General features: G+C 41.4%; 1 protein-coding gene across 5 annotated transcripts in view; it reads left to right on the top strand.

Moving 5' to 3' along the window:
• The window catches only part of TPD52 (tumor protein D52), a 49,930-nt gene that overhangs the window by 21,375 nt on the left and 1,675 nt on the right, over window positions 1–26,880 (top strand). For 2 of the 5 annotated variants that reach the window (XM_071803989.1, XM_065831112.2), the window contains exons 2-7: window positions 16,109–16,224; window positions 17,892–18,040; window positions 18,901–19,002; window positions 20,025–20,051; window positions 24,539–24,580; window positions 26,010–26,058. In XM_071803989.1, coding sequence (XP_071660090.1) covers window positions 16,109–16,224; window positions 17,892–18,040; window positions 18,901–19,002; window positions 20,025–20,051; window positions 24,539–24,580; window positions 26,010–26,058 — 485 coding nt within the window. Of the gene's footprint in view, window positions 1–10,675; window positions 11,142–16,108; window positions 16,225–17,891; window positions 18,041–18,900; window positions 19,003–20,024; window positions 20,052–24,538; window positions 24,581–26,009; window positions 26,059–26,880 lie in introns of those variants that run through there. The other 3 variants (XM_065831108.2, XM_065831109.2, XM_065831111.2) reach the window with 3 other exon arrangements.

Raw genomic sequence — 26,880 nt, forward strand, 5'->3', positions numbered from 1 at the left:
TCCAAATCCACAGGACTTCCTCCCTCCTCCTGGTAGTTTCCATCATGTCAGCTGTACTAGAATCAGGAAAAACGTCTGCCCAGCTTTGTGTCCATCTAGATACGTCTTTGCAGTCTTGTCCACTCTCATATACTTCAGTAAAATGAATGGTTTAACTTGTTCTACTGACTTAGCTGTGAAATATGAGTGAGGAGCCTGGAGATCAGTTTATCCAAGCATGCTGATGTTTTGGAAAACCTACCTTCATGTGGAATGGACTGGGACAGAACTGGATCATACAGAAGTGTATGAATACTGCTTGGAAATCTTGAGAGATTGGTACTTTTCTGATCTGAACCTGTATAGGTTGTAAAAAAAGCAAATATAGATTGCCTATAATGTCACCCAGAGACAGAAGGTGATCTGTCCGAAGTCCAATCTGGTGTGAGGGAGGGGATGGTATCCTCATGTTCTTCTAGGGCTTGGAAATCCATGAAAGTTTTCACTCTTTGTGGGGAATCATCTCTGAACAAACTGTCTTGATGCTCTTCTTCACTGCCTTCTGCTTTTGGAGTGATTGGTGGTTTATGTCTGTCTGGTGATTTGTGTGACAGCCCTATCTCTGTAGGCTAACAGTTTCGTTTAATTTGCTGTCCTAGTCTGACTTGGAGTGGGAACAAATGTCTCTTAACAGGATTTACTCAGCTCAAGCAGCATTAAAAGTCACTCAAGGACATATCAATTGGATAAAATCTCAGAGTACTTATTAATATAATGGGAACTTCAGTGGTCGTAATACTTTAAAGGTAGTTGCATTATCTGCATTATATTAGGAAAAAATAAGCCAGTGAGTGCAGTTGGTTTGTTAGTGAAGTCCTCCTGATTCATTGCATGCACAGCTGCAGGATTCTCCCTCTTATCTCTTCAATGAGATTAAGAGCAGTGCAGAAATGCTCAAGCCCCACACTTTGATTTGCAGCCTTCGCAGAACGTGGTTCAAAGTCCCTTTGCCAGTGACAGCCATTGCTGCAAATCACTTTGGAAGCACTGCAGGAATTGGTGCTGCCCAGCTGGGGATGCACTGTAGCAGCATGGGAAAGATGCAGCCAAACTCCATCTGGAATGGGGCACTTCACAGTTGGATGGGTGACTTGCAAAATGCTGTCCTGTGAAGGCATAGGTAATGTATGGTGTTTGATGCTGCAGAGGAAACAACACTGCTGATTCCATGTTTTCGAGTGAAAGATACCCAGTAACAGTGAACTCCTGCATCAGTGTGCAGGAGTACTTTAGACCTGCACTCTGTTGCTGTGCTATTGGCACTCCTCTGTTTCTTAAGTTCAGGTGGGCTCACCAGAATTCTGCAGTGGGTGAGAAATGCAGATGAATAGTATGGGCTTGTATTCATTATGGGTTCACCCGCTTGGTTAAGCTGTGGAACCGGCTTGATGTCTGTTGTCTGCATTTAAGTACCTCAAGGAAAGGCTGATTCCCTGAAGGGTTTGTGGCAAAACGCATTACTAGTCTAAAGGTGTGATTTGAGCTGTTGGAGAAGGGGATCAGGAGCATGTTCTAATGACCTGAGAAATTTCTGGTGCATATACGATTGAATATTTATTGTCCCACTGTTACTTCTACTGCCGACTAGGGAGGGTCTTTCAGTGTCATAGACATTTCATCATTTAATTTCATCTCCTCAGGTAAACCAACATTCTACACAGCTTGCTACTTGCAGTTACTTTTATTGTAGAAATAATACTCTAAGTATTATGCAATAAAACCAACCGGATTACATGTGTTTAACAGCACCAGTCTAAATTTTAGATTTGGTTAGTCAAGGCCTGAGAAGGGAAGAGTGTATCAACCTGGTGGTTGCCATCATCATGTTGAATTACTAAGCAAAAAACCTTACGTTTTTCATGGATAACTGAATAAGGAACCAGACTACAGCAGGAGTGCAGCTTAACCATGCAAGCAGTAACTTCTGTGTGGAAATTCTGGCAAAAAAATGTACGTTTTCACAGCTTTGCAATGTCCAAGAACACATCGTAACTTCAAAGAGCTGTGAGACTTCAGCAATTACAAAGGTTTGTGCTTGTCTGGAGGGCCCACTTGAAAGTAACTGGTGTGTCAGGAACCTGTTCGTAGCCACCTTTGTTTAAAAGTGTGTACAGTAAGGGCTAGGGTCAGCTGTAAGTTTTCAAATTAAATTCCACATTTTAATATGCATTTATTGGAGGGGGATAATTATCTTCCAGGTTGCAATAAGCTTGAAGTTGGGTTTGAGGATGAAAAGGGTAAGTTAGAAGTCTGGGCTCTTGTTCATTTCTGTAGCACACTGCAATGGCTCCAGGCTAGTATCAAGTACACCTTCAACTGACTTCTGATATATTGTTTGGATCTGGTTTAGGCCAGCTAATGCTGTGGGCCTAGAGAAGGGCAGGGTAGCCCGATGAGGGAATTAGGCAGAGAAAAAAAGCAAACAAAGGTAAGGTTGACTGCCAGGCTTCCAAATGGAGGCTGCCACAGAGCAGTGTGTGTATGCGGAACAACAGGAGTCAAAATTATGCCTCCCATCCCAGGTTTGAGTCCTATCAAATCTGCAGTGAGATTGCCAGGGTGAAGGTATCTGAACACTGCCTGCATTTCAAAAATTGAGTGGGATCTTAGGAGAGCACAGCCAGTGAACTCGGTGTCCTTTGTTAGTGCAGGGCTGTTCCGGGCTGGATTTATGTCAACAGGAGAAGCTCTTCTGGCAAGATGGAGGTTTCTACACTTTGTCTTCTGGTGGTAAACTTAGCAGTGCTTCTAACAAACTTCACTCTGGCTGGTGTTACACATGCATTGCTTGTGGGAGCCCACCTGTGGATTACTGTGCTCTGACTATTTCTGGGTGACTTAGAAGGCAGTGCTAAAATTACAGTGTCCTGAGCACAGAAGTGACTCTCCCAGTGCTTTTGAAGGGCTAGCTAACATCTCTAGCTTAACTGACACGTTTGGAAGCTTTTGTGCCAGCTTTGGACTGGACTGAGGAGCTTTGCTATGAGAACCCAAGAGCAAGTACTAGGGAAAGGAACTGGAGGAAGCTGCACTGGGATGGATGAAGAAAAATTGCAGGGTCTTAGAAGGGAACTCAAGTACTTAAATTCAGCCTAGTTTCTGGCTGGGCTCTATTTAATCGATAGATTAAAGGGTAAGAGCAGGAGAGGCTCCTGCTAAAAACAGAGCATGAAGTAGCTTTAGCATAGTGACACTGATAGCTAATTTGTCTACTTCAAGCTTTTCTTTGTATACAAGAGTGAACTCTTCCTACTGCAGATGCTTACATTCACTTCTCTCCTGGGGAAGGGGGGGATCAGGGGGAAGTAGATGGGTTTCTAAAACGTATTTGTCAAGAGCTTCTCATGTGTCAGAGGTCTGCAATCATGTGTCAGGCCTAAGAAGTTACTTGCTCATTTATCTTGTGAGAAAAACATCAGTCAGTCTTTTTTATGGAAATACAGGACTCTCTTCCCCAAAACCTGGCGTGACTGGACTGATCAGCTGCCTTTTTCCTGCAGAGTCCTAACAGAAATCAAAACTGTCTCTACTGCTGTAAATGCTCTTGCTTTGCTTGTCAGCTGTCATAACACTCCCGTACACCCAGCAGATGTGAGGAAGTGCCGAATCTCCTGTGAAGTCTCCGTCCATACCTTTGGTTTAGAACGTATGTGAGGAAGTTGAACTTTATTTTGTCAGCAGGTAGGTATTTGCAAATCTAATTCATAAGATGAAGGGCTGCCCACAAGACCTCCCCTAGGGCAGGGCACCAGAAGTCCCCGTGTTCCTGGACAGTCTCTTCAGGGTTGCAGACCTTGGAGGATCTGGGTGAGCAGCCTGTGACTTTGTACAGCCAGTGTTTTAATCACAGGGTGGCTGAGGTGGGAAGGGACCTCTGGAGGTCATCTGGTCTGACACCCCTGCTCAAGCAGGGCCACCGAGAGCTAGCTGTCCAGGATGAGGTCCAGATGGCTTTTGAGTATCTCCAAGGATGGATTTTGTGAAGTACTTACCATAAGGTCTGCTACTTGCATCCAGTTGTGTGCTGCTTGGCTGCTTAGGTGCTTCTGTACTTCTGTTGTTGATAGCGAATGGTGTAAGTTCTGTGCTACACCAAATCCAGGCACAGACTTGGTAGTTCCATGGTGGGAGCCAGTGTGCACCTCAAGCGCTGAAGTCCGTTTGCTGTTATTATTTAAGGTATTGCTAAGCCTACAGATAATGCTTTTTTTTGGTGATTATCCTTTCAGACATCACAATACGTGATCCAGCTTAATTTGTAATCAAATCTGCTTTGTTCTCAAAGCTTCAGTATAATTTTCATGGTGGGACCTGATATTGTGGAGTGGGAATGATGGGCTTTTCTGGGGCTGCTTTTCAGAAATGGGCTGTGACATTGAAAGAGAAAGTTTTGCTTTAAGAGTGCAAAAGGGCAGACCTGCCTTCTGAGAGAGGCTGGGAGTCACTCCAATCGAACTTGCTCACATAAAGCTTTATTTAGATTGGAAAATTACATATTAAAACTCTGAAACAGTCCCGTTCTGCACTACAGCCTTTTATTCTTACTCTTTTCCAGCTGTAGTCTGACTGTAGCTCAGTAGTATTTCTCTAGCGATTTTTGACAGGTTCAGTTTCTTACCAGGGATTGGAGTCTCTCACGAATCGCAGCATAACAGGGATAAGTAGTTAAGTGTTAATCTCACTTGGAAATGTTCCTCTGTGTTTGCAGAACTTGCCCTGACTCATCAGAAATCGATGCAATGCCCTACCTGTGCACTGGTTCTGGGGTGCTGGCTGCTGGACTCTTCCCACAGGCTGGAAACACTTCCACCTGTTATTGCTGGAGCTGACAAATGTGATTGCTTTGATCTCTGTTTGAGACACAAAACTTTGCCATAAGTCAGGGATTTCTGCCTGATTAAAATCTTACAACTGCTGGAGCAGATATCTTCAAAAGGTAGTGGAGAACCTGTGCAAATACGGGACTTCTTACTGGTATGAATGGGTTAAAATTCTTACTGCAGTATGAGCTTGTCTAGTGGCAAAATATGCTGCAGCGTGGATCTACTCCCTCACAAGATCCCAGGAAATTAGTCTGAGTTTATAATTGGATTGGGAGAACTGCTGTCTTTGCTAACACATGCGTCAGCTGTCTGAAAGGCTGTAGGCTGAGACTTTGGCTCAAGAGCAACACTAGCAACCCAGTAATCCTTAACTGTAAAGCTGAGAAGTGTTTGTGTTGCAGGGTGATGCATCTTTGGAGAATACTGATCATTCTAAAAGGGTTTTGTCTGTTTGGGTTATGGTGGAGTGTTTTTTTCTTTTTTTGGGTCTGTTTGTTTGGTTTGTTTCAATATGAGTAAATGAAGGCAGCATATCGTATTTAGAAAATGCTGGAGAATATGTTTGTATACAAAGAACCATACTGGACAATGCTGTTGCATCAGGGAGAGCTAGTCCTGAGAAAGCATGTGGGGGAAGGCTGAAATAATGAGATTAATGTCGTGGTGTTGAGTTGGGCTCTGCTAGAAGACAGCAAATGCCTAAACCCTTAAGCCACAGCCTTCTGACTGTGACTAACAGGGCTGCAGAAGCCTGTACTCTTACTGTTCAGCAACTGCTATAGCTGTGCAGCTGCATTCATGTCATGCACAAATCTTGGGGGCCGAAAGAGATATCTGCTGTTAAAGGGAGAGAGCACAATGTGAAAATAGGAGCATGAATGGACTAATCTAAGGCTTGCTTAGTGTCTGGGCTTCTGTCCCATTGCTTCATGGCATCTTAATGCAGTTTGAATGCCTTGGATCAGGTGCTGAAAGGCTTTGCTTGTCTGTGAACTGGTAAGACTTTGAAGATCAAATGGATGCTACAGAATCTAGATTGGCTTAAGATGCTTAAGTAGCTTTATAGCTTTTAAAATGGCTTATGGCCTATAAAACTCAGTTGGAGTGAGGAGAGGAGCCTGACTGTTGCTGCCTGATTTGGATCTACCTGGGAAGGATGGGGGTGAGGGAACACCTGGTTGGAAGTCTTCACCCCAGCCGTGGTTACTGGAAGGCCTCCAGTCAGTCTTGCCTGTGAGCAGACTGCAGAAGATGCATGTTTAAACCAGGTATAGGCTGAGCACCCAGTTGAATCTTAACAATCAACCTTGAAATAAGAGATTGGATCTTGTTGCTATGCCCCTGAAACAGCAAACGCCTCTTTGGTAACAAACTCTTGCCCTCATCTTCCCCCATCCTCTTTTGCTTGCTGAATTAGGTGCTGGAGTCATGGTGGGCTTGTTGACAGCATGGGCTGTGGTGCACAAGTTTGGCATCTCTGTGCTTAAGCAGGACACAAATGCAGAGTGTCCAAGATGGTGAAGGTTCTACGTATCAGGAGAACTCTAATTTGATTTGGCGCAGATATTGTGGATTGGTTATTTAGGTAGCTTTATCCAAAGTATTGTTTGGATCTTGTCATAGGGTAGCCTCTGCGTTCCTCCAGTCTTGTGACATTAGTGCTAGCCTTTCCATTTTGAAGTTAACTCTTTGTATGAAACACTACTGAATACATAGCTTGGTTTCTTCAAAGCTGAGAGATGGTATTCAGTCATACTTGAGCAGGGTTTGCTTTCTTTAGGGCAAGAGGTATATAACAAACTATTGTTCTGCTTGACCTGAATGTGGGAAAAGCAGTTTCTCTGCAGGGCTACCATAATATCTTATCCTTGCTTAGCTACCAACAAGGCGGAAGTGCTTTAATACTCCGTTGCCTTACTACGCCCAAGGCCCTAGCAGCAGTTTAAGGTGGAAGCTGCCAATCTGGGTAGCAGTTGGTATCTGAAGAAAGAACGATGTCTGAGACTAGGCAGGCAAGGATCTGGTTAACAGTATTTGCTCAAACTGAACAGCTTTTCTAGCTGTGCAGAAGTTCCCTCCTGTATGATTCATGATGTATACAATTTGTGCTGACTGTTGGTGCTAAATAGTTGCCCAGGAAAACTTTAAGCATGCTCTCTAACCTTAACAGAGGAGATTACAACATGATTAATGGTAGGAGTTGTGATGGTGAGACTTTCCTGAGGCTTGCCAAGCCTTCCTGAGCCACGGTGTGACATTAAGTTGAATGTGTTGGTAATTGGTTCAGGCATCGACAGAAATTGTCTGCCTTCATGCCAGACTCTTGAACACCAGCTTCTAAAGTGGCAGAGATTACTTCAGTAGCAACTTAGTTTAGTTATCCAGAGTTATTAAGGACAAATGAGTGCTTGTTCTGAAACAGCAAAATCTTCAGTTTTAATCCCTTGCATAGCAAGCAAAACCTCAGTGCTACTTGTCTCTGGAGCAGGTGTGTCCTTAGACTTCAATATCTCTTCAGGTACTGGCTTGCAGCTGATACCTGCAGTAACAACCAAGGTACATCTGTAAAAGTTGAATTTGCTATGCAGGGTAATGAACAAAGATACTTGAGCATGCAGAACAGCTACTCAAAGCCACACAATAGAAGTCTAAACTTAAGCTTCAGGTCTGAAATGTGTATCTTGCACTGGGAAGGCAGGGTACATCTAGCAGGGTATGGCTCTGGCCTCAGAGCCAGCTGCTTGTGTTCTGAATTACCATGCAGAGTGAGGAGGAGGAAGGCCACACAGTGGGATATTTTGGTCCTGGGTGGGCCCTTTAGAAAGGCCTCATAATGAGCCTGTTTTCATAGTGTAGAGAAATTTTGATTTGTGTCATTGCCTAGCTGTGTTCAGACTGTTGAAAGCTTCTAAACTTGTCAAAAAGCTTCATACTGCAGAGCAAAACCTTTCTTTTCAATTCCAGGTGGCTTGTCTGTCATCCCCATCCTGCTTTCTTCCCTTGGGGCCATCACTTTAATTTAGAAAGTCTCTTGGAGAGAAATTCATTCTTCTTCCAGAGAAAGGCATGACACCCGTGTCTAGCAGGGCCTGTCTTCATGCTGCCTTCAGCCGCGTGTGGGGAGCGCTGCCTTGCTCTGCCTCACTCTGCCCTGCATCCCTGCATGTGCTGGGGAGCTAATGGGGAAGAAGCAGATACACTGACTTTTATGACTGGCAGGGGAGTGAGTTCTTGTCTTGCCTGAAGTGGATGAGTTAGGCATGGCAAGTAGCCTAGAAGTTGTCCTACAGCAGGTTTGGAAGGGTGTGCTGCAGTTCTTTCTCCTTACAGCTGGATTGGCTTGTGCTTCAGGGCAAAGACCATCGAACTTCCCCTAGGTGACGAGGAAGAAGCTTGTCCAGGGAGACAACTCCTTCATCACCATGTAGGGTTTGTAGCTGAGAATGAGTGAGAAGCAGTGCTTCCGTTAACTCCTACGGGTAAGTGTGTTCAGACAGCTTGTTTGGGAGGTGCTATAGCAACCCAGCTGTATGGTCACTATAAAGTAAATTAATCTTGAGCAAAGAGGATAGTTTGAAGTAAGGAGTGCTTGCACGGTGCCTCTTCTGGTAATGATCTTAGGACAGTAATATTTCAAAAAGCTAGAGAATTGTCTTGGGTGACTTCTGGGCTTGTGCTCAGGCTATGCACAAGCCAGGACAAAAGCAGAATTCAACCTCCCATGTGACAGCTCAGATGTGTAACTCTGCAAACTTTCCCTGTAAGCCAAAGGTATGTTGTAGTGGTGGACTAGAACAGTTCGCATGTCTCTCTGACTACGCTGATGATGTGTTGGAGCATTTGGCCACAACACACTTCTGTCTGTAGTGGTGAACAGGCCAGGTCAGTGGTCTTAGATTGGCAACCCAGAAGTCTCTAGGACCATGGAACCAACTTTTGCATAATAAAGATGCAGGAAGAGTATCAGTTTGTTTTTGTTTGGTTTTTTTTGTTTGTTTTTTTTTTTTTTTTGAATGGATGATATGGGGTAAAACTCGATGTAGGGAGTTTTCTGTAAATGACAAGAATGCAAGTGTTTGCTCTAGTAAATGTGCTTGGCCAGGAAGTGGTATTCCTGTTCGTTGGTGGGGATGAACAAGTCTTTGGATGGGCTTCTTTTTCCTGTAATAGCTACTTCCAGCTGTTGTAACGTGCTAGCATTGACCAGTGTTACACTGAATTATTCTCCAGGGTTGAGAAAAAGTCCTGGGTGGTATAGCCTCACCTTCACTGTGTCAGGAGAGTGATGGTAGAAAACACCCAGCTCTTCCAGTGTGCCACATCCAATAACTTATCACTTGCTTAATCCAGTTAGTACAACTACTGCCTGAGCTTTTGTACAGAAGGCAGTCCCAGTCTTCTGAGTCACATGAGAGAAGGCTGCATAGCAGAATCTGTAGCTATTCTTATTAGTGTGCTTGGTTAATAGAGAGTATGTGATTACTGTAGCCACGTTACAGTTCTCTCCTGCCTCTCAATGCTTTAAGTAGAATCTGTGACCAAAGCTTTGACCTTTTTCAAGGTGAACTTTGCAGTATTTGTGGCAGATGCCTCAGCCACATGTCAGAAATACAGAGGGGCATTGTACTTTCCTCTTTTCAGTGGGTTTGGAAAATAGAAGAGACCTGTGTTTCAGGTTCCAGCACACTCATTGTTAGGAGCCTGCAGGTAGTCTGCATCAGAAGCCAATGTAGGTCTGCAGTCTGGAGGAACTGCTCTGTAATTAGCTGGAAGGTCTGTTCCTGCACCTGCTGACTGAAGTGCACATGGGAAGTTAAAACTCCAGAAGTGGTACATCATCTTTTTGTATCTCCAGGGAATACATTGCCCAGGCTTGACTTGGGTATGCTGCAAGGTTCCTTCATTTCTAAGGCTTTGAGAGGTGGGTGATGTAATGTCTCTGGCTCTGTCTTAAAACATCACTGTTACGATGGAGAAAAATATAAACTTTCATTTGATTTTGCCCTACTCTGTGCAGGCTGTAGTGAAGAACCCAGGTGAAGGTGTGGGGTTGGGAGCAAATTGTTGCTTGGGTCTAAAGGTGATCTGTGCTGCTTGTTTTCTTCAGTGAAAGAAGCTGACTTTGGAAGGAGAAATAAATGTAGTGAAACGCTGCAAAACTCTGCTGAGTGCCTCTTTTAGGTAAGAAGCACTTCTGCTTCCCAGGGCTAAATCTTAAATCCCCAGCATGAAGTCAGATGGCTTACGTAAGCTGATCTTTCTTCATAGTGTATGTGTCAAAACAAAAATACATTTCATCAGGATCATGCATTCCAGTGTTACTGGTTCCTGGCCTGTCTGCTCTAAATGGCTCTGGCTGAAACACCAAGGACATAGGGCAGTGTGCTTCACTAAGCTTAAAAAAGAAAGCAACAACAACAAAAACCCAAAAAACCCCACCCTCATACCCAGATATGTTTAGCCTCATGGGCAAAAATCATAATGCACATCAGCACTTTCCTAAAAAACCTCGGTGGTGTTTCTTTCAGAGAAGAGTGCTGCATTCTCATATTCTGAGCTTGCACTACAGTGTGATACCTGGGCAGCAGAGACTGGGTGCTGGCTGCTGGTTATTACACTGATGGGAGCAGCTGTAGAAATAGTTACGCACACAGAATTTTCCATTAATCAGAGGAAAAAGTCCTACACAGATGGTATATAGGATAGATTACGGCTAGTAATCCTTTTGTGTCCTAGAAGATTAAGGATATCCTGGTGTAGCTGCAGTCAGCTGACCTTCTTTTATTTAAATGACTGAAAATTCTTGATGCAATTCTGCAGAGGACCCAGTCTCTTCCAGAAGCCATGAATAGTGCACTGTGAATGTTTGTTAAAGGAACGGTCTGTTTAAGTCCAGCCCCAGTTATAAATTTACAGGAATTTAACTTTGTGCCATGTAAACAGCAGCAGCTACAAGATGGCTAAGAAATCACTTGCTAGACGGCTCTATCAAATCTAACAGAGGTGCAAGAGAGCTGAATTTTGTGAGGTGGTACAGTGAGTGTCATGTGAAGAAACGGAGGATTTCTGAATCCTGCTGTCTGGGTTGCCCCAGAAAGCGAAGATGAATGCTTCAGTGGAAGAAGAGGGTGGCTGCACACTCTGAATTTTCTGGCATGGATCTGTATGAGGATTACAAATCACCCTTTGATTTCAATGCTGGAGTGAACAGAAATTATCTTTACCTGTCACCTAGCATAAACCTTTCTCCACCTGGATCACCGACACTGGCGAAATCTGGTAACTTACTGCTCTTTCTTTTTAAAAACCTCTACATGGAAAGTTTAGTGATTAATATCTGGAAAAAAAGAACTTTCAGATTAAGAATCTGTAAGATTTGCCTGAAATGCAGGTGTAAATCAAGGTAGAAGTTGACTTGCTGTTAACTCTGGTAGCTTATTAGCTTTGGTGTATCATGTAGGTAGTATCTCATGTGCCAGCTTTACCTTATTTCTTAACTCAGTGGAAAGGTAGTTTGAGGGAAAATGAAACGAACAAAAAATTAGGAACAAAAGGGCAACTTCTGAAAGGTTAGGGCAGTTGGCCTAGTTTGACTGTTAGGTTTTTTTTTGAAGGGGGAGGTAGGAATTATGTACTTATACTGTCCAGAGCTCTGAAGTCAAACTAACATCTGCTTCTGCCTTAGTACTGAAAATATCACTGATTAACAAAGATGCTCTCTAAAACCTTTCCTCTGTTCCACCTAGTATTTAGATTGCTGTAAATCTTATGTCTGCAGATAATTAATGTACTTGCCACACCCCTGGGGAAGAGGGTGTTGGGTGCTGTAGCGGCATTCATCTAATGCTTAACCCTGCTGATATGTAGCTGGTAACCTGTTGTACAGAACACCTACAGCCATGCCTACCACCGCATCCCAGTCTGGCTTTACCACTTTTCCTTCTGGGTGTGATCTTTCAACATAATTAAAAATATAGAAAGCTTAGCCTGGCTTCAGGTATGGCAAAGCAAGGCAAAGTTACAAAGATATGATTTTTTTTTTTTTTCTGTACTTGTTCTTTAAAAATCTTATAAATGTACATCTTTTGGGGAACCTCTGTGTGAACTAAAACAACCCTCCTTGTGAACTAGATGAGCAAGGGACCTCTGGGGAACGGGCTGGTTTTCACTTCTGCAATTACTGCATTTCTTACCTCTGCTAAAGGAGGGGGAGCAGTCCTTTGGATCTGGTGGTGGGACATCACCATAGGCACCAACCTTTGCTGGGCTTTTTTTCTTTTTTGTTCACTTTGAATGAATATATGGTTAGTGTTTGGGAGAAGCCCAAGAACTTCCTCCCCCAAGTTGAAGAAGTATGCCTTGCTTTGGCTTTTTCACAGAGATAAATGGGAAGCACTTAGATTTGATCTTTCTTATTATTGCAAAATAAATATCCTCTGTAGCGCTGTACATTACTGAAATGTTGGAGTGACCTTATAATCTCATAACAGCATGTTCTCCTGGACGCTGACAAGCACCTTTTTTCTTTAGCTTTGCCAACTGTATAGTGGTTGCCAAATATGCTAATTCTGAGTATCTGACACAGAATATATCCATGTAAAGATAAACCCTTGTGAAGGCCAGCCCTGCCCCATCCCAAAGGCTGTGCATCTGAAATGACCAGTACTTGGATGGCTAATGTTTACTCCTAACTTCTGCATTCAGGCCAGAAAGAGCTAGGAATTTCAGGTCAAAATATAGTGTGAACTTGGCTTGAAACCAACCGAAGCAAACCCCAAAACAGAAAACCTGACTGTAAATTGAATTACTCTAATGCTTTGCCTACTTTGGCAGAATTCTAGAGACTTAAGTGCCATTTCCCTGAACGTGATCTGTGGAGTCCTAATCAACTACCTTGTTCATGTCTTTGTATGGTTCACTTAAGTAGATATAATAAACTGCTGGGATAATATATTGATCTTAGAAATATAGACACCTAAAAACTGACCTTAAGATTAGGTAAGTTTTCGCAATACTAGATGAATCTTCCTATTTTTTTCCCCACACAATTTTTATTCTGCTTAAGAGTTTGAGACAGGAATTGCTCAGCTCAACCTGATTATAGAAATCACAGTACTAAACAACTTGATTTAAAGTCCTTTGCAGCTCTGAAGATGTGAACGAACTGACGTAGTGAAAGCACATAACGAGAGTTCTGCTAGTGAACAGAGAAGACCACAAGTGAGAAACATTCTCTTAGTAACAGATTGAGCCAAAGTATTTCTGTCCATTGGCTAACTGCTATTTCCCTGGTTTCTTGCCCACATTCCACAAAAATACCAGGGGGGCTGTGTGCCCTTCCATACAAAGCTTGCTCAAAGCCAGGATCTTGCTGTTGGTCAGCTCTAGTTTACTTGATACAGCCACATCATTGTGAAAGCCTGTGGGTCATTATCTGTATAGACAACTGCCCAGCACTGCTGTCCCATAGCACTGGTGAACCCTGTGTCCTGCAAGTATTGAAGTGAACCAAGAAACAGGAGCAAAGCAAGCAGAGAGGTGAACATTAATAGGGGATGAAAGAGGTGGTGTTTGCATACTTCAAATGGAACTAAAGAAATAGTCATAAATGGGAGAGGGGCAGATGCCAAGGAGAGGAACGCATGGTGAGATGTACAGGGTGAGGTATGGAGGACTGAGTAGCAGTGATTTCCTGTCTTCCTAAAGATCCAGAAATGGGGAGGGGATGAGAGATCATTCCTTTGCTTCTTAGCATTGTGTTTTAAGTTCAATGTAGGCAACAAGCAGCCCAATTTTCCTTCATACACCAGTTTTCCAAAGAGAAGGTACCTTCCCAAAACAGAAGGTATTGCTGTGGGAGACAATCCAGCATGTTTCCCTACTGCTGGATTCACTTGGTCTATTTTTGGTGAGATAATCCAGCTGACTCTTCATAACCAGATTGAACAGACCTTCGGCAGGATGTGCTAATGCTCAGGAGTCAGCGCGGTCTGAAATGGCCTTTGCAGCAGCAACCTTTGTGGTCCCCAAAGGGGCTGCAGATGGAGAACAAGGTCAGGAGTTGGAGACTAATGTACTGAGGGTCATATAGTGTCAGGGGAAAATGCAGTTTAAATTGATAGCCTTCCTTCAGTATAGGCATATATAATTAATAGTATAAATAGCAATTTGACAAAAAGATATGGCATTCTTAACCATTTGATGTTAAGAAAAGGAAGTACGTTGATGTATAAAATAAAAATTATCTGATTGTGAGGCAGGAACCATAGTCTTTTTTTGGTGCTGTAGTGCTGTGCTTTGGTTTGGGCATTAGATCCAAACTCTTTTTCCGCCCTGGATTCCTGCCAGAAAATAGTGTATTGGGAAACGTGTAGGAACTACAAGACACATGTACATCTCTGGAAATACCTGCTATAGATTTCATAAATAAATGCAGAATGGAGTGTTAGTTGCTTTCTGTATGCTTCCTTCTCGGCGTACTCTATGTTAACTTAACCAGGTACAATGTTCTGCCTGGGTAGCAGTGTGCTTCTAGGGAATAAGTGTTCTGGACACAAATAAACATACTGTTTTAGAAAAAAAAAACCAAAACGTGGAATTGAGCTTTAGCTGAGTTCAGTAACTTGATCAAGGACAAGGCCTCTTCTTTTCTTAGGCTTGACAGCTGCCAGGAGCATGTTTCATAGAATACCTACAACTAATTACAGACTCAGAATATTTTTCCCCTGACTTTTCAGTTGATTGTGATGTAGCTATTTGAAATTACACCTCACAATGAAATTATAGTGGTGGGCTCATTGCACATTAATGAGTTGTTGGATTCCCAGACCAAATGGTATTATGCAGTGCCATCAGAAGCTGCTGAAATTAGGATGGCATTTTATCTGGTTAATGACTGTAGTGACTAGTAAGGGAACATTACTTAATATGTCCTCAACTTGTCTGAATTACATATATATAATATATATATATACACACACACACATACATACACTCTCCTTAAAAACAACCCTCCTGGTTTTTTTTTTTTCTTCTATTTAAAGATTTTTATTTCATTTAATTTTTACTATCTATGAAGCTATTTTACCGTTTGAATAGAGAATTAGTTCTGGGAACTTACAGGCATTCCAGCTTGCAGTCTCTCTGCAGACTGATCTCTTTGCAAATTAGAACAGGATTCCTTAATTCTGTTAAACTGTATGTTTATGTGTCAGCTACAAAGATTCAAAATGGGAAATCTTTTGCTGGAAAATCTATTTGTTGTATTAAAAGGTGTTTAAAGTGATCTTGCTGCAAGTGCTAAGGACTAAGAATAAATGAACCTTTAAAGTTAGTACGTTGTAGTAAGTAATATCTTTCTCCTTCCATTCCCCGATGCTGTGAAGGCAAAAGTTGAGGAAGACCGTAGGAGTGTCTGGGATTCATACAGAGGAGTTTGACAGTTTTGATTTCTGGATTTGGAAGGGGAAAGGGGCAGCAGGGTGAGTGGATGCACATCCTCATCAGTCCCTTCTCAGCACTCCACCGCGTTGTCTGAATTGGTGGCCTTTTGTTGCCAAGCTCCTTCTCTGGGCTCCTCATCTGTCTTAATATCCACAAACCAAAGAGCAGCGACTTACTTCTAGTTCCACGATATCTGCAAGTTTCTAGCTACAGTGGTCTCAGGTACTAGGAACAGAGCTAGTGAGCAGGTGCAGGGGAAGAGTTTGAACATGCAGTGCAACCCTTTTCTCTGCTGTTGCTGAGCTTGCTTGTTGCCGTGACCACTCCCAGTATGCTGAGAATGGGGATTTTTAACTCTGATCCAGACAGCACTGAGAGGGAGCCTCTGAATTCCCCTTGAACACCTGCAGTGCTTCCAGAGTTTCTGTGCCACATGAGCAAGAGAGAGTGGAAAGCATGTGGAGGCTTGGTCGAAGCCTGTGTAGGAACCACTGTTTGGGACTAAGTGTTCAGCGCCTTGGTTTCTGTTGGAGTAGTAGAATGTGGTGTTCGCAACGTGTTTCCAGTCTCCTGTTACAGCAGCAGTTGCAATTATATTGAGTTTTAGTGCAGCTTGGTAGAACGAAACAGCCAGTAAAATGCCTCTGGTTTCCTGTACACTGTAGTGCTTTGGGAGCGTAACTTTGGTGTCTTCTCAATAGTTTTCTTTGTGCACTGGCACAAAAGGGCTGTGTGTATTAACATTAGCTGCTGTCTGGCAGACATGTTGATGATCTGATTTTTAATGTTTTATTCACCTCAAGGGCTGCTGAGAAGTGACTCCATACCTGAGGTTGGAGAGGATGCTGCTGCTACAGTTGGTATGGCGGAAACACTCTCAGAAGAAGAACAGGATGAGCTAAGAAAAGAGCTTGCTAAGGTAAATCTCTTGCAAATAGCTCTTAAACTGGTTTTGAGAATGAAAATCTGGGATAATGCTGTCTTTGAACATAATGCTTTGCATACTTATTATGGGAGTGTGTAAAGCTGGGTATGGCACTCCTGTGTATTGGGGGGAAGGAAAGGGAGGGTTTCAAGGAGAAAAGAACATCCAGTTCTAGTTATGGGGGATTAAGCTAGAAGTGCTGAGAGTACAGATCTTAAACCAAGATGCATAAATGCCTAGCCCTTTTTTCCCTAAGTATGAAGGGGGTAAATAAGCTGTCAAAGATAACATGGTTGGAAGCCAAGACCAAATATTGTCCCAACTGGTGTGTAGTAAATAAAGCTGTTGTTTCCATGCAGGATGCTTTTATCTGTGTTTTGCTAATGTCTAACCATGTAACTATTATTGTCCATAGTTCATATAGCAGAAACCTTTTTAAGAGCGAATTAAAGTTGCACTCTTCAAAGGACAGTCAAATATTCAAGTCTGATACGTGGGTTTCAAAAGTTGCCAAAGTCAAGCTTTATCCAGGCACCAGTCTTATTTGTTTTGTAGCTCTATGTGACTTCAGGACCCTAATAAAAGACACTAACTTAAGCCTAAGGTTGGCAGGTGAAGGTTGACTGTGAAATAAGCACGTTTAATGCAGTCCTGGTTTCGGTAGTCCTGAGCATTATTTCATACCAAACCAATCAGCTGAAGATGGTGGGGGAAATCTGGTCTTGCTAGAGTGTGTCATGCTGGACTTCGGACAGGTGTCTAAACCAAAAATGCATTGAAGATACTGCTGTTTCCTCCAATGAGCTTAAATGAGCAGGCAGCCTGATACCCTTGAAGTAGGGTGGTCTGGTCTGAATGATGAAGTAGGGCTGGTTTGTGCCTTGGCTGTTGGACAGACGGCCTTGGTGCCTCTGTTACATCTGTGTAGCCCACAGAATGGCATCATAAAACTGTTGTGATACCTTTGAGATCTGGTCATGCTTCTGTGAGAGGCTTAAGTGACATCTGTGTAAAGAAGGAAGTATACAAACAATACAGATTTCTAGCTGCTGAATAGGTGCTGTGTGGATTTTGTTTTGGTTTGTTTTTTTAATTATCATTTATTTGTTCATTGTTTAAATTGCTCAGTCCGCCACCATTTCCACCCATGCTCTGGGGAAGGCACTTCTGTAGCTGGATCCAGCCTGCAGTTGCTGGCTTAAGCTGCAAAAGAACTTTTCTATTCAAGCAAGGAGACAAAACTGGTGTATGTGTCAGACATACTCAAGAGCTTCCTGATACTGGTCATACATTGTTATCTCCTCTGACGTGGAAGGAGAATACAGGCTTGGCAATTGTTCCAGGTTTGACTAATCTTTAAGCTTTACATAGCCTAATGTTGTCTAAAGGTAATGATTTCTAACTGTACAGTATTTTAGTTACCAGCTTCCTTGTGTGTATTCCAGTAACAGAGCTGGCTGCAGGTAGGTTACTTTTTCACTAACTGACTCTTGTAGACTATGTTGGATTTCCCTTTTAGTATTTAGAAACAATTGTCAGGCAATGTTAAAAACGCATTAGCTCCTATTACTGATGCCTAGTGGCTATTTTAATTAATATATAGTTAAATGGCTTGGTATATTGCTTGCTAACTTAACCTCTTATCAATTCTGCTGCCACAGGTGGAAGAGGAAATCCAGACGCTCTCACAAGTGCTAGCTGCCAAAGAGAAGCATCTAGCAGAAATAAAGAGAAAGCTGGGAATTAACTCATTACAGGAACTAAAGCAGAACATTACCAAAAGCTGGCAAGATGTTACATCAACCACAGCGTATGTACCAGTTCCATGATGATTGTCTCAGCTGTCGAGGTGAAAACTATGTAGTTCTTGTATCGTGTCTAAACCCTCTGTTCTTGTGAAATCAGTCTAGTTATCACAAAGTCGAGTTGTACTAAAACTTATCTGGATAAATCATCATAAATTTTTTTCAAAAAGGCTACTATTAGCCATGTCATCTTACACAAAATAAGAATGGTTTACCATAAAATGGGTGATTCTAATACACTTTTTGTCTGATCTGAGATGCTATTACTGAGATACCAAGGTGTCCTAAATCCACCCGAATACCCTTCTTTTCCAGCCTGAAAAATTGTTGTAAACTGAGCTCATGCAGGAAGAGTGCAAAGTCACAGTTAATGTTCTTGCCAAACACTACTGTTATCTTAAGGTCTAGAGTGAACTGCCTTCTGAAGTTAATGCCTATACTGAACGTAAGAGGATGTACCTCAAGCTTTTTATGGTGAAGTTTACTGACAAAACCATTCGGTACAAGATTTTAGATGTTTGACAGAAAAACCAGACCGCTGTTCTTTTTCAGTGTGTGTGCATGGTGGTGGTTTCTTTTTTGTTTGTTTTGCTTTGTTTTTTTTTAAAGTCCTACAATAGCAGAGAGCATCTGTTCTGGGGGTGGGGTTGCAGGTACGTGTTGGTGAACCTGATCTGAAGTCTGAGCTGTCAGAGATGCTATAGTCAGAAGGCCCTGCAATAGCTCAGAATAATCTTTTAAATAACTTGTTCATTTGACCCCAAAGCTGAAGTATACCTCTGGGTTTGATACAAATTTACATATACCAAAAGGTTCCCTATGTGTTCTATTAAAATAACTACAGACTTTTTTTTTTTTAACACAGATACAAGAAAACATCAGAAACTCTGTCTCAGGCTGGTCAGAAGGCTTCTGCTGCTTTTTCGTCTGTTGGTTCAGTCATAACCAAGAAGTTTGAAGATGTCAGGTAAGTTTCTCTAGCTTTTCCCGAGTGGTTGCATTTTTGACTTAAGCAGATGATCACTGAAATAAATATATGCTGTTAAAGTATCTAACATTTCTAAACATAAATCTATCAAGAACCCTCAGCATCTGTTTTAGGAGAGCTGAATGACTTTTTTTCGAAATCTGCTTGTATATACTCACTGATGCAGAGGAGTTCTGTGGTGTGCATTTTAAATATGCAAGAGAAGCAATGTGTGCCATTACCTCTACTGCTACTGTTATTTTTCGGGTAGGATTGCAGGTGGCAGTGTCCCCACCTGCCTCTGTACGATGCACATAGCACTGTCATTTCTGTTCTCTAACTTGCTCAGCTTGTGGAATACTACATTTAAACAATTAGTGTTTTTAACTGTGATTTGGTTTTGTTGTTTGGTGTGGGGTTTTTTGTTTGTTTGTTTCGTTTCTGTCTTGTGTGGATTCCTTTTAGGTGTGTTTTATTTCCTTGTAAGCTATTCTATCTCACAGCAGTGGCTTGATTTTATTACCTTTTTAATAGACTATTGGCACTTTTCAATTCTTAAATATTGGCATATAGCATATTCTAACTTTGTGTCAGATGACACAGTCCTTCAAATTAGGTAGGTTTGGTGGTAATTTTTAGCGTTATTGTGACCTGCACACAAAACTCTTCCTGTATGCAATCCAGTCATATGCTTAGCTTACAATTCTTTTTTTGATTATGTAATTTTTACTACTGGAACATATACAACCACTCATTTCTGCTTGTAACTTGTTGTGAATAGTGGATCAAACTTATTTTTACATTATTAGACAACAAAAAATTCACACATTCTAACAGAATGCATTGGAAAGCAGTGTAATAAAATCAGCCCTTTTGTTTTAAAGTGCTGCCATTAACCTCCTTCTTGCTTTTTGAAGTCTAGTGAGAAAACACTTTGAGGTGCAGCTACACAGTTACATATTTTGCTTCAGATTTATCAGAACTTCCTTTCTCTCTTTAATGCTTACTCTGGCATTGTGCAGACTACAGGCATTTTCACATTCCTTTAGGTAAGGTGGGCACAAGAATTGTTCTGAAACTAAGCATGTAGTCAGACTGTCTCCATTAAAATCTTTAAGTTTTGTCTGTAAAAGGTAACTTCTTTTTTTCTCTGGTGTTAGTTAATGTAAAACCGAAGCTCTTTTAATGTCAGGGAAAATGTTTCTTCATGTTCACCTGGTAACTATCCCAGAACATGAAATCTTGAGAATAAATAACAATCATTTAGCCTATCTTCCTTGTAAGAAAGGAATCTGTAAAAATGATTGTGAGTTTTTTTGTAAAAAGACAGGATATGGTTTTGAGGTCAATGGCATGCAGAATTCCTCCTTCTCTTTGTGTGTACAGTGTTTGTACCTTGAGAGAACAGAAATTTTCCCTTTTCTGTGTCAATTACAATGGTTGTTTAGCATTGTGACTCATCGCTAGAGTTTAAATGTAAAATAGTTTATGCATTCTGTGTTCATAGTTTGTCCAGTGAAACAGTCCTGATCTTTGAGTTGATTACGTTAGAAGCTCCAGACACTGAGTATTTTAGTTGCCTTGTCTGTGTTGCCTTTTATCTGCCTAGACTAAGCAAATACTCAATGTTAAGTTTCCAGTAGTTAAAATTCTGTTTAGCAATTTCTGTCCTTTACCTCTTATTCCATCTATGCACACCTCTGCATCTGGCTTCATCTTTTCTGCACTCTTCCACTAAGCAGCTAAAGACAGCAGCAGGGTCTCTAGAGATGTAGGGATCAGGCTCCCAGAACACTAACTGGGAGCTCTGGCTCCTGGGGCAGTGCCTGTAGAGGAGATGGGCAGCAGCTCAGGATGCTGTCAGGACTCTGATGGGATCTCAGTTTGCTGGAGTTTAGGAAGAGCAGCCTGTCTGAAATAGCTCCCCTTCAGCATCATTAAGACCATGGGAGCCTGGAAGATGTCTCTCTATCTTTTGGATGTAGAGCTCGACTGCTCACTTAACAAGTTCACCTTCCTTAAGGCTCTGGTGTTGCCCTACTCATATTAAGAATATCGCATTTGACAAGGACAAGCACAGACTCATAGCTTTCCTCTGCCTTCAGGAATATAATACCACAAAAGAAGAGTGTCCTAATTATTCAAGGTAGTGTCTAGGTGGGTGTTGAGTACTCTCTATCAGAAACTGGGCCACTGGGAGGAAATGTAACAGGGCCAGAGGAGTCCACACTCTTGGTGTGCTTCTTGTGGGGAATCATGGTAATGGGAATTCAAAATATGGTTATAAATACAGAAGTGGCTGGTTTAAAAAAGAAAAACCAAACAAACCAAAACCAACCAACCAACCAAAACCTGTGAAGAATTAGAGGAATTAGTACTGTTCAAGATCTTACTTGCACCTAAACAGGAAATTAGAAACCTCAAGATATTAATTGTACTTAAGAAGGAGATTAAAAAACTTTGAATTTTTTGCTTTCATGAGGACCAAGTTCATCTCAGATTTAACCAGTGAATTCAGGTCCCAGGGTTACATGACTGCTCAAGTGGTGTCTACTTTTAAGACTGCATAAGTCTGAACTTCAGAAAGTTTTAGATGCCCAAGTTCTTTTCTGGAAATGAGAATTGATGGGCCTGATAAATATCTGAACAAATTCTGAATATGCAGGTGTAACTTTATTCTTAAACCCTTATGTGGCTTCTTCATCATGGCTTCACTTTTTTTGTATTGTTTTAGCTTAGGGACTTCTCAGCTGTGATGGCATGATTTCTTCTGCATCAGACCATTTCCACATGTTCCATGCATCAAACATCACATGCGTGTTTTCATCCTTGCACTGCAAAGTGAATTTGGAGGGAGTTGTGAAAGGGACTGAGGCAGGTGGTGGAGCTGTGACCTTGGAAAATACTGAAATAGAGAGGAAGAGGGAGGATTGACAGGGCAGAGTCAGTGCATTAGTGCTTCCTTTTTGTGGTTGTTTGCTCTCCTCCTTATTAGGCTGAAAATGAACTTTGTGCCTTCTTAGGTTTCTCTTAATACCTTTGTTCTCCTTTATAAGAACGTATTGAACTCTCGATGAGCTAGCCATCCTTGCGTAGACAACATCAGTAGATGTGAAAAACAGCAGTAGTTCCAAGATGTAGCACTCTGCAAATTTCTGAGCAATCATGACTTGCACTTAGCTCCTCTTGCACTGCATCCATATTATGGAGCAGAAGTCCTCATCTTTGCCCTGTTCTGAGATTGCAGAATAACATTATTTGCTTACTTTGGAAATCTGATATGATCATGGGCTCCTAAATATCATCATGTATCAACTGGAAACCTAACTATTAACAAAAACAAATAACTAGTACTTATGCACTCTGACGACGGTGTTTTCCAGACAGGGATCCTGACATACTTCTTTGTGCATTTTCAAAATGTGAGGCAAGTTGTAGCTATACAAATAGTTGTGTAAAGGATAAGAAAGCATTTAATGCAGTACAATATACATGGAGGGCTGGAGAGCAATTTATTGTGCCTTTTTTGGTTTTATGTTTTTTTAAAGCTAGGGTTTTTCTTGTGCACCTTGTGAAAAGAGCCTCTCTTCTTCAAACCACCCAACTTGATGGCCTAGTTGAGTGAGCACTTTCATGTGGCGTTCTGTCATTTCTGAAAAGAAATACAAGTTCTCTTCTTTGTAAAGCTTTTCAAGACTTAATCGTGCTTCTTTGCACTACTTGAAGAACAGGTGATTTGATATTAAAAAAAAAATCAACTGAATTTATCTAAACCAGATCATTCTGTGATAAAACTATATACTAGCTTATCGTTACATTTTGCAAAATGGATACTGAGTATATGTAAGTGTATTGTACAACAGCAAGTAAATCCTTCATGAATGTACAAATAGTCTCATAGAGATCATTTAATGGAAGAACTAAATGAAACTTCCCTAGACACCTCTTAAAAGATCTGCAATACACCATAGGTTGTTGCTTTTCAGTCTGAGCAGGTAAATATATATGGCGAAAAGAAGGTAACTTTCACGCTCTTTAGCCTTAAACTTCTTCCAGGAGACACATCTTGCAGAATGAGGGGAAGTGGCTGGGCACGACTGGACAAAGAGAACTAGTTAGTATTAGCCTAGTTCTGTACTAAAACTTGGCACGTAGCAAAACCAAAACTTCTAATAATCCACATCACGGAGTGAGGAATGTAAATTACATGCCAGAAGACAGCTTCTATGTGCTCTGGAAAAGTTTGTGGAAGCCAAATGGTCCATGAAGTTGAAACACAGCAGAAATGGGGCTGGGGAAAGGGATGGAACATGGCCACACATCACCGATGTGGGTCAGGACAGCAGCTGGGCTTGGCCTGTCTGATTGCCAGTGTACTGTACCTACAGACCAACATTCAACCGTGCATCAGCCTGAAGGGATCCCAACCTTAAGGGCATTTCTTACACGTGTAGTTTTTTCTATCACTGTATTCTACTGGTGGGCCTCCCAAAGAATCTCTTAAAACTCATTCTGCAATGAATACAGAACCCTTTTTGCTTCTGTGAATATATCTTTGGTTGTGTGTAAATACGAACTGGAGTTTTGGAAGTGCATCAAATATGAGAGTCTTGCCCACCCCAGCAATTGCCTGGAAAGTGTTCTCTTGAAAGACATCATAAAGTCCAGTTGAAATTTGACATTCCAAATATAGTTAGGAAAAACTGTGATGATCAGTTTTTCTGACTTATTATTATGGTATTTGACAAGAAACATTTAAAATATAAAACTAATTTGTATCAAGAGCAAACAGTGATTTTTCTAGAATATGGAACTAAATTAGATTCCAGATGGTCTTGAAGTTATTTGGGAGCGCCTTAATCTGTATCCAGTCACCTTCTAGGAGTAGGTATGTGTTGTCATGCAACAAACAGTAAGTGAATAGCAACAGTGGCAGGTTACAGAAATCCTCTGTGAATTTCAGAACAGAATGGAGACCAGGACTTTCTCCCTGTCCCCAGCATAAACCTGACTTTGAATACAGATTGATGTGACTGCTCTCGCTAGATAATTTATATTGATGAGTAGATAATTTGTATTAGTGAGTATGGAAATCTTACACCCAGTTGAAATGGAAACCTTCTGAATGTAGGAGTGATTCTTTCACTAATAAGATCAGTTGATCGATAAGACTCATGAGCGTTCACTTTCTACATGATATCATCAAAACTGTAAATGCAGCATGTCTGTCATTGCTTGAGAACCTGAATGAGTACACAGACGGTTGCAGCTAAGCAGAATATATACTAGCAAGCATGGCACTTGAATCTTTCCAAAAAGAAAAAATGTTGCTGCTTTTGCTCTGTTGTACTTGTGTGTATGCATGGCTAAGCAATTTAAAAAAGCAAATTCAAGCAGTTACTATATAAGACCATATCGGACTCTTAGGCTATTTCCCAAATACAGTATGTGGAAGTCAGCTCTCTAAGCCAATTTCTTCTTGGTCTGTCACTTAAGCTAACTTTTTGCTTTCTTTTTTCTTAATGCTGGCATTTAGTATACGCTCCATACAACATTCAATTAGCATGCCTATTATGAGGTAATGTATGCAAAGTCCAGCTGTTCCGTTTATTTATTTTCATGTGTGGAATCAAGTTAAATTGAACTTAAGTCAACTAACGTAGATTTAAAAAAAAACAAAAAACAAACCAAAACCTACCCAACTTTGTAATGGATTTCCTGTACTACCACATAGGATGAAATTTATTTCTGCTTAATGATGGTGGTTATCACACATCTGGAATGTGATCAAGTGCACTTTCCTGCTGTTTGGAGAACTATAACAACTTCTCCCTGCCTGTAAGAAATGTAATGCTACTAAATGATTCCAAGGTTTAAAGGCAGTAGCTTGGCATCTGTTGTAGAACAATGAAAGTGAGTAAAAATATCGTGGTTTAACAAAAAAGTCTCTTGCTGACTTGTTTGCCTTTTCCCTTGCTTGGCACTGTCTCTCTCCATCTCTGGAGGGAGTCTGGTTTGATATATATGTATGTCACACTGTGCCTTCCCAAATGAAAGAGTGCTGGTAAGTGTGGGTGACCTACACAAATGCCAAGCAAAAGGGGAAGGGAAACTTAAGACCTCTTTTGGAAAAAAAAAACCCTCTTGTCTTTAGTCTTTATATAAAAACTTCTTTTTGAGTCTGCTATGAATCCTCAGTCCTGGTCCACTGAAGGCAAGCATTTTCCATCCTGTCTGAAGGCAGGTGTACAAGCTACTGCACAAATCTGCAAATGTCAGCGACAGCTAGTCGAAGCATTAAGCCACTCTTCTGACCCTGATAAATAATACACTGCCCCTCAGCACTGAAAATTCCAAGCTGTCCTGCTCTTCATATGCAGAACTTACCATTTGTAATCACAGCTGTCTCCAGCATTTAAAAGGCAAGGGGGAGTCTGCCTTAAATTTAACATGTTGGCAGAAAATGCCACTACGAAATGTGGTTTTTTTTAATTGAACACACACAGCCTATTAAATTAAACTGGTCTTCCTACAAGGGAGAAAACTCTGATGACAAGTGTTCTTCAGTAATCATGTAGTAGGCTAACCGGAAGCGATGACTGAGCTTTTCTGAACAAGTCCTTTAAGGCAGAAACCTGTTTGAAATCACTAGGAATTACAGACTAAACCTAAAATACTTGCTAGTTCTCGCTTCTGTGTTGTGATGAAAGATTGGATCGTTGAGCCTGGCAATGCTTAGTTGCCAAAGATACAAATAGCTGCAACTTGAGTGTGTTTGTATTTTAGTTTTGTAGTTTGTAGTTTCATGGTTTGAATTTTAGTTGTGTAGTACTTCCAGATCTGAACTATTTTCAGGCTACCCTTAAAAGCAGGGAGGAGCCCCAGACAAACCAAACTCATGTTGACATTGGAAAAAAGCAACTGTCTGCTTGTTTTCTGATATTTATAGACTAACCAGATAATGGTTTTAATTCTGTGTGTGTGGTTCCTTTTTTTTATTTTCCTAGAAATTCTCCTACTTTCAAATCCTTTGAGGAAAAAGTTGAAAACTTAAAGGTAAGTGTTACTAAAATGCTTTGGTGAATGTGGAGGAAAGACAGAGTGGACTCGGGGTAGCCTGCTTTTTAGATATTGGTAACCTGTTGAAGGTGTTTAGATTACATCTTTTAAGTACCATGGAAATGGTCTCTCTGCCTAATGATTTGATTATAAAAAATGGGCTTCCTGTACCTCTTACGGGAGGATGCCTTTGATTAGGACTAACAGCTGGCTAACTTGCACAAAGAGCTGGTGTGACATACCTAGCATTATGTATCCAAAATGGTCTAGGCTTTTATTTCTATGCATTACTAAAGCCTAGTATCCTACACAGGACTATAGCTTGGGGTGTTTATCTTATTCCTGGCGTAAAATATGGAAGGTCTTTGTAATTTCATTTGAAGTTTACTCACAAAAGCCTCAGGTGCCAGAAACAACAATTAATAGCTTTTTCAGGATGAGAAGCATGCAAGTGATAGCATGGGGAACCAGGATTCCCTTGCAAACTAATTGGCATTAACGTTCCCTGACATGCCACAGGGTATATACCTAACTGTAGAGGGAAGTGAAAAGCCAAACACAGGACCTGGAGAAAGTAAAAGAGTTGCTATGCTCCACTAAATATCTCAAGAATTGCTGTTGAGACTGAAAACTGTTCAAGGTTCTTTCTTAAGCAATACAGAAGCAAGTTTTAACTTGGAATCTTTCACTGCCTAAATGGCTTGAAAGGCTGCAGCGTACCCGTACCTGGGTCCATTTTTAACTGAGAGCGTGCCAACCTTCAGACTCCTTGGAGTCAGGGCTGCTTCATGTTCTGTGTATCTGGAAGTCAAAGGGAGA

Source organism: Patagioenas fasciata, chromosome 2, assembly GCF_037038585.1.
Source record: "Patagioenas fasciata isolate bPatFas1 chromosome 2, bPatFas1.hap1, whole genome shotgun sequence".
Lineage (NCBI taxonomy): Eukaryota > Metazoa > Chordata > Aves > Columbiformes > Columbidae > Patagioenas > Patagioenas fasciata.